The 8,280-nt window shown below is 50.2% G+C and overlaps 1 protein-coding gene across 1 annotated transcript in view; it reads left to right on the plus strand.

Annotated features, from left to right (window-relative positions):
- The window catches only part of Sin3b (SIN3 transcription regulator family member B), a 36,080-nt gene extending 29,900 nt beyond the window's left edge, over positions 1 to 6,180 (plus strand). The window contains exons 15-19 of the mRNA XM_021219034.1: positions 935 to 1,108; positions 1,314 to 1,406; positions 4,283 to 4,377; positions 4,660 to 4,864; positions 5,177 to 6,180. Coding sequence (XP_021074693.1) covers positions 935 to 1,108; positions 1,314 to 1,406; positions 4,283 to 4,377; positions 4,660 to 4,864; positions 5,177 to 5,407 — 798 coding nt within the window. The 3' untranslated portion in view covers positions 5,408 to 6,180. The remainder of the gene's footprint in view (positions 1 to 934; positions 1,109 to 1,313; positions 1,407 to 4,282; positions 4,378 to 4,659; positions 4,865 to 5,176) is intronic.
- The last annotated feature ends 2,100 nt before the right edge of the window (positions 6,181 to 8,280 follow it).

An 8,280-nucleotide genomic window follows, 5' to 3' on the forward strand; every position in this document is an offset into this window, starting at 1 on the left:
GACTTTTGCTATGTCAAATTGAGATAAAACTGTCCAACACACTCATGTACCCCACACTATGGAGGATAGAGACAGGAGGATGTCTGGGGCTTGCTGGACATAAGGATAACTCTAGGTCCAGTAGGGGACTCCATCCCCAGTCTCCATCTCCAGGAAATAAGGAGACAGATGGAACAGGATACCCATTGTTCTCTGGCTTCCTTGGGTGGACACACACACACACACACACACACACACACACACACACACACCCTTGTCCTTACCCTGTCACAGACAGTAGAAACTATTTTAAAAAGATAGAACAAACTAATTTGAGTAAGCAGGATGGGCCCCTTCTGTGGCTGCTCCAGACCCTTACTGTAGTCCTTAGCCAGGTCCTCACCAAGGGCTGGTAGTGTGGCTGCTAGCTTGTCCGCTTTAAGGCTAAGCTCTGGGCCTGGCCTCTTAGATTCCCATTCCTGTTCCCTGTGTCCTCCTCAGTGTCTTCATGCAGAGATGATGGGAGGGGAAGGTCTGTGCAGTTACTGTTGAGGTGTGTGGTTGCCCACCAGTACCTCAGGCCTCCCAGCTCATTGTGTCCATCTTCATAAAAATGGGTGAAAGAGTTGTCCCCAGACATCTGGAAGGAAGTTTTATGTGAGGTCAGTGCTATCAAAGGGCACATTTGTCTCTTCTGTACACTTCTTATACCTAGGCATGTGTGCTGGTCTTGTCTAGTTTGGTTTAGTCTGCTCTAGTCTGGCTTGGTCTGCCTATTAGGAAAAAAAAAAAAAGAAAACAAGAAAAAGGAAAAGGAAAAAAGAAAAAGAAAAAGACTGTTACTGGTACCACGTCATTTTCCCACTAACCCCCCCAATCACAGACTTGTGTCTTATGTGGGGCTGTATCAGCATCTTTAGGGGTGGCAGCTGTGGCCTTGTTCTCTCTCTGCCAGCTGCACCATCTGGTGAGTGACGACGTATGTCTGAAGGTGGTAGAGCTGTACCTGAATGAGCAGCAGCGAGGGGCAGCAGGGGGAAACCTGTCCTCCAGATGTGTTCGTGCTGCACGGGAGACTAGCTATCAGTGGAAGGCGGAGCGCTGCATGGCAGATGAGAACTGCTTCAAGGTGAGACATTGTAGGGTGGCCTAGGGCTGAAGGCCAAGGCCACTGGGAGAGGACTGAAGGCTGAGCAGGATGACAGGGGCACTGTTAATACACTTGTGAGTGGCTGTAGAACCTGCCAGGTTTCTCTGTCTTGCATGGCAGTGCCTGGACTTTGAAGGGTATGGGGGGTGAGTGATGGCAGCTCAGACCCTGGCCATCTCTCCAGGTAATGTTCCTGCAGCGCAGAGGTCAGGTGATCATGACCATAGAGCTCCTGGACACAGAAGAGGCACAGACTGAGGACCCTGTGGAGGTACAGGTGAGTCTGTTCCTGTAGTCTGCCCTCAGCTGTGCTGTTCTGTCCTCTACAGCCTTGACCCTGCCTATACTTGCTCATACCACATATCACAACGGCACAGTCCTGGTCACGTCCCTTACTGTGCTGACAGCTAAAAGCATACCCATGTAAGTCCCAAAGCAGTCTCTGGGGACCCTGGCCTGCTTGTCTTCTCCTCTGTCTCCTTGGTGACTTCCAGGGTCCCTGTATGCCTGTTACTCAGAATGTCAGAATTCACAGTAACTTTCTGTGGCCTCCACAAGTGACCATAGACCAGGACATTGCTAAAGCAGAGCCCGACCTCTCATCCAGGAAGCTTGGGATCCAAATGGAAGGGGCGCTGAGGTCCCAACCTTCAGAGGTGCTCAAAGGCCACTTGTAACCTATGCCACTGCTAAGGGCTCCAGCTGTCCTTGGCTTGAAGTTCTATCACCCCATCTCTGCCTTTCTATGTGGCTCTGCCTTCTGAATAGTTCTGTTTCTCTCTGTGTCTTCTGCTAGATGTGGTAATACAGTCCTGGGGTCCTTGTTGTTCAAGAGACTAAGGGATAGGGGCAACCTCACTAGGTCCTTTCTTGAATTTTTTTTTTTAAAAGCCTAGGGATAGCTGTCATGCCTTTAATCCCAGGAAGCAGGTAGATCTCTAAGAGAGAATTCCTGGACAGCCAGGTCTACACAGAGAAACCCTGTGTCCCAAAAGAAAAAAAAAAAAGCCTGGGGCTCTAGCTAGGTGGTAGACACTTGCCTGGCTTGGGGTGGGCCCTGGGTTCTGTCCCCAGTGCTGAGAACTAGAATATAAAAGGAGGACTGACACCTTCTACAGACTCACCTTGATTGTGTGTGCCTTATTTGCAAGTGAGGTCACATATAGGTCCCAAGGTTCTGGAGGCCCAGAACCAGACACACACCAAGCCTCCTCTCCATCCTCCCTCTGGGCCAGACAATCTGTAGACGAGCGGTAGGTACAGGAGATGCAGGCCCGTCGGCCACACTCGCCTACCTTCGGTTGAACTGGCTAAGCGCAGAGAGGTAGGAGTGAGGGAGCAGAGGCTAGCCCTGAGTGCCACGGAGCGCCCTGGTTGGGTATGGGGATCCCTGGAATGAGGGCCCTCAAAGCTAGGTGGGTAAGGATTCGGTGGTGACAAACAGCAACAAACACAGAGGCAGTTTGAATCAGAGTGTATTCTGCAGCTCTCAAGCAGGGGATTTTATACATTAAAAAGCCAAACATTGCATCTCATAGAAACTGTATCCAGTGAAACAATCACAGATACCAACCAAAATCATTTGGCACAGTAAAGCACAAAAATCACCCAAGCATTACAACTCTGAAACTCTGTATTCAGTGAATCACAAACAGGACAGGTAACATCATTATTAATATAAATCATCAGAATATAACAATTCTAAAAGGATGTATTCAGTGGGGCAGTTATCCAAGGCTAGTGGCATATTTCCAGGAGCAGGTTAATCTTTATGGTCAGTGCTCTTAACTGCTGAGCTAACTCTCCAACCCCATATAGTCAATTATTTAGCATCTAATGCCTGTTTTTTTTCTTTTTTAATATATCTTAAATGCATAAATTTAAACTATCTTAATGCTTTCTTTACCATATACCAAAACCCACCTCCGATGACACACATGTAGCCATATGAAATTTTATTGTTGGGAAAATTTTTATCTATCATCATAGTTTTGTAAATGATTTAAAAAGTAAAGCATTGGTTTCCCCAGGGATAAGGTCATGTTAATGACCCCACCTCTAAGGATGGTTTCTTACCCATTATTCTCATTTAAGATCTTGGCCTAGGCTACCAGGAACATGTAAATAAGAAAAGGAATAAGAGAAAACAAAACAGATAGATTGCCATGAGAACTATGGCTCAATAATTTTTCTCCGGCAAAGAGTTCCACAGCCGGTTCCAGGAGGCCTCCCCCTTTTGAGGTCAATCGCCTCAGTCTGTGGAACTTGTCACACAGATCCTACTGGAGGTGGTGTGGCACCTGAGGGCACCTCTGCACAGACTCCTGTCTGCTGCAGCCAAAAGCCTCCTTCCCCATAGCCTCTGTTCCTTAACTAATCCCCCCAACACACACTCACTCCCCCATAAAGTCGACATTCAAAGGCAAGTGATGACTACAACCCCTGCCCCTTTCCCGTCCCAAGTGATGAGAAAACATTTCATGGAGTTGGTCTGGAGACAGTCGTGGTTGCTGTGATAAGCAGGGTGGTACTGCCCACAGTAGGCTGGGCCTTCCATCAATTAGGTATCAGAATGGCCCAGTCATGCCCACACTCTGATCTGATGGAAGCAATTCTTCAGTTAAGGGTCCCCTTTCCTAGGAGACTCTACCCCTGAGCCACTTGCCTAACCTTCACAGGGGGATTCTATGTTGTCACTCTATGCCCAGACATGCCCTTAGCCTCTTGGGTGGGGGGAAGTATGTTCTAGGCAGGCACTCTACCCTCTAGCCCCTCATTGGGGGATTCTAGGCAGATGCTCTACCGCTGAGCCACTCTCCAGCCTTTTATGCTCTGATGCTCTGCACTGCCCACCTTCCTGTACTAAGATGTACCTCCCAAGGGAGAACACCATGTGGCTGCCTAGACTTACCCATACAGGCATGACAAGCTGGTCCCAGACCTAAGTATAATCAGGCTGTAGTGTCCTTTCACAGCAGAACCCTTGCCGGAAGCATCAGTCTGGGGTTTTGTGTGCACTGCACATCAGACCGTCAGCCATGGCTGGTTCCCTTATATTTTGGGATTGGAGTACAAATTCTCATGATCTTCTGATTTGGGATCCAGGATAAGATGCAGACCACCTTATCCAAGGTTGTGTTCTTCCATGCCTAGCACCTGGCCCGCTATGTGGAGCAATATGTGGGGTCTGAGGGTGCATCCAACTCGCCTACTGAAGGCTTCCTGCTGAAGCCGGTGTTCCTGCAGAGGTGAGAGCAGGGTCCCATGTATGCTGCTTGCCAATGCCTGGTGTGCAATGAGATATGACATGGGGGTGGGGGGAGTGCAGGGGATGTAGGGGGCAATCGCAGGACAGCAGCCCCCACCCAAGGAGCAGAGGGGGTAACCACTAGTCCCGCCAGGAGAAGCATCCAGAAATTGAGGGTAGGATGATGACATATCATGCATGCTGGACTCTGGGTGGGCCTCCGTCACCATCTCCTTGGGCTCTGGAGCCCGCAAGTCCCCTCCCCTAGGTCCTGTCTCTGCAGGAACCTGAAGAAGTTCCGGCGCTGGCAGTGTGAGCAGGTACGTGCCATGCGCGGTGAGGCTAAGAGCTCTTGGAAGCGGCTCATGGGTGTGGAGAGTGCTTGTGATGTGGACTGCCGGTTCCGTCTGGGTACACACAAGATGGTGTTCATTGTCAACTCTGAGGACTACATGTACCGCCGTGGGACACTATGCCGTGCCAAGCAGGTGCCACATCCATGCCCAACTGCCCTAGCCCTGAACCCTTAAGTTGTAACAGATTTCTTTAAAAAAAAAATTATTCTGGGATTGGGTGGTGGTGGCGCAGGTCTTTAAGCCCCATCCTGGCAGGAGGATCACTGAGTTTGAGACCAGCTTGGTTTACAGAGAGTTCAGCATGGCCAGGGCTACACAGAAAAACCCTGTCTAGAGGGAAAGAAAAGAAGGAAGAAAATCAACCAACATCAACAAACCCAGAGCCTGGGAGACCCACACTCTGTCCCCAGGAGTTTACAGACCCCTCCCAACCCCCCACCGCAGGTGCAGCCCCTGGTGTTGCTGCGCCACCACCGGCACTTCGAGGAGTGGCATGGTCGCTGGCTGGAGGACAATGTAACTGTGGCGGCGGCAGGGCTGGTGCAGGACTGGCTGATGGGTGAGGAAGAGGAAGACATGGTACCGTGCAAGACGCTTTGCGAGACTGCGCACGTTCACGGGCTGCCGGTGACTCGCTACCGAGTGCAGTACAGCCGCCGACCTGCTTCACCCTGAGCATCTGGAGGGGCCCCCGGCACATGAACCCCACACACCACATATTCTGCTCCCAAGAGGGTTTTTGTCACTTTGAGCCTGGGGTCGCACCTTGACCTCAAGCAAGCAGGAGCTATATAGCTCTTGGCAGTGTAGACTAGACCCCAGGCAACACCAGGGACTGTCCCCAGTAGGGCAGCCCCTTCCGGCAGAGTTCAAGATGATGTTCGCACATGTATTTATTCCTTACTGTGCTCATAGTGGTCATGACTTTTGAAGCAGCAGCTCCCCTGGCTTCCCACGGGAGAGACCTTCCTGTGGGCCCGTGAACCACCCACCATCCCTACAGTTGCCCTCTGCAGGGCCATGTCGCCATGCCAAACCCAAGGTTTCAGTGAGCACTTGTTCTCAAAGTTTCCTGAGCCTTTTTGTTTGTATGTTACTGTTTTTTTTTTGTTTGTTTGTTTTGTTTTTTGACCCCGGGCCGGGGCACTGGGGAGCAGGTGTGCCTGCCCAGGCCTGGCTGTGTGCCTCTCAAAGGATCCATGGGCACCTTGGGCACATCCTACTTTCCTGAGATGGGCGTTGCACGTGGGGACCCCAAGCCGCCTAGGACCCTCTGGGCCTCCCTTCCCCAGAGGGGAGCCCGGGCACACTTGCATGCTTCTGGGGTTTTGTTCCTTAACGTTTTTGAGCAATTTCTGTTCCAGCTTCGACCTCCATTTGCAGCTGTTTTGAATGTAGGTTTTTTTTTTTCTATTTATTTGCACATTAAAGTTAAATATTGATGCCAAGCCTCAGGGTCCTTCATCATTTCCTACAAAAGTCCCAGGCAGGTCTTGCACACAGCTAAGTCTCAAGTGGCATCAGCCGACCCTTCAAGGTGCTTCCTCAGCGAGGCAGAAGCTGCCCAAAGTGACAACAGTTCCCTCAATCCAGGAGTGCTTTCTAGAATATAGTCTTCCAATTATCTTTTCACATTCAATAGAGGCGTCTCTATTTCACACTTGGGTTGTGATTATACAAACTAATTTGGAGGTGTGGATAGTACAGTGACTAAAGGGACCTGGAGTTTGCTCCCCAAGCTCCACCTGGTGGAAGGAGACAAGAAAGTCACGTACACTGGGCTTTACTCACAAACTACTTTAAGTTGTAACAGATTTCTTTTAAAAAAAATTATGTTGGGATTGGGTGGTGGTGGCGCAGGTCTTTAAGCTCCATCCTGGCAGGAGGATCACTGAGTTTGAGACCAGCTTGGTTTACAGAGAGTTCAGCATGGCCAGGGCTACACAGAAAAACCCTGTCTAGAGGGAAAAAAAAGGAAGAAAACCAACTATCATCAACAACAGAAACCATTCATAATGAGGAGCTAGTGAGATGGCTCAGTGGTTAAGAGCACTGGCTGCTCTTGCAGAGGACCCAGGTTCAATTCCCAGCATCTACTTGGAGGCTCACACCCATCTAACTCCAGTTTCAGGGCATTAAACACCCTCTATTGGTCTCCACAGCAACCAAGAAAATCATGAGGTCTGTGTGTGGTGGAGAAGACTGAGACTGGGTCACACAAAAACCAGCATTAACAGTAACTTAAAAGTTTAAAGCTGGGGCTGCAGAGATGGCTCAGCAGTTAAGAACACAGTCTACGCTTCCAGAAGTCCTGAGTTCAGTTCCCAGCACCCAGATGGTGGCTCACAACCATCTATAATGGTATCTCATGCTCTCTTCTGAAGAAAATTCCATAGAATTTAACACTAAGGTCTCCTCAAGTTTCTTATACATGGTGGATGTGGTGAATACCCTTCCTTATTTAGGGCTGGAACCGGGGACCATTCTGTCCTCAGCAAGCCTTGCCCTTGCTTGTCTCAATGCTGATCCTGATGGGCACCCCTCCCCATCTGCTTCTCCCTCGACCCCACCCTGGACACAAACATCTTGGTCCAGACCTCTTCCTGTGTGTGTGTGTGTATGTGTGTGTGTGTGTGTGTGTGACTAGCCTCAGCTCCAGACACAGAAGCTTTTGGGTCACATACACTTACCGAACCTCCATTCCCTGGTTGTCCCTGAGAAGGCTGGATCCCCCGTACCCCTGGATTTCAAGCCTGTCCCCTCCAGGGCCTAACCTATAGGAGTGCTCATTCACATCCTGCTAGCTTAGGGCGTCTGGGGCTGGAAATGGCTGTGCTGGCCTTTCCCCTCCATCCTAAAATGGTTTCATGTTTCTACACTTTGGCCACCAGAATCCAGCACACCCTCTGAGGCTAGCCTTTCCCCGCCAAGGGCACAAGGGTCCTTGAAAGCAGACTTGTGCTTTACATTGCTGGCCATCAACCTGGGTTTTCAGCGTGCAGAGTGGCACTGAGCTCCACTCCCTCAGATATGTGTGTACTGCCTCTCTGAACCTCAGTCTCTTCTCTCCCTTCCCCACCGCTTTGCAGAAAGCTTTGTGTATGTGCATGCAGAGCTAAGTGCTATGTCTTCCCCTAGCACTCAGCTTTGTTTTCAAGACAGGGTGTCTCTCTGAACCTAGAGCTCAATGATGGGTTGTGTGTGCTGACCAGTGAACCTTCAGGACCCCTCTGTCTCCAGCTGCGGTTTACAGATGTGCTCTGCCAAGCTCAGCTTCCTTACATGGGCGCTGGGGATTCGAACTTAGGTCCTTATGCTTTTACAGTAACATCTCCATACCAACCTTCTCCCCACCAGTTATTGTGGACTGTTTGTTATCACATAGCCCAGGCTACACTCAAAATTGCAGTCCTCCTGCCTCAGCCTCCAAACGCTGAGATAAAAGACTTGCCCACAACACAGAAGTGGATGCTCACAGCCAGCTATTGGATGGAACACAGGGTCCCCAATGGAGGAGCTAGAGAAAGTACCCAAGGACCTGAAGGGGG

Source organism: Mus pahari, chromosome 19 (genome assembly GCF_900095145.1).
Source record: "Mus pahari chromosome 19, PAHARI_EIJ_v1.1, whole genome shotgun sequence".
Taxonomy (NCBI): Eukaryota; Metazoa; Chordata; class Mammalia; order Rodentia; family Muridae; genus Mus; species Mus pahari.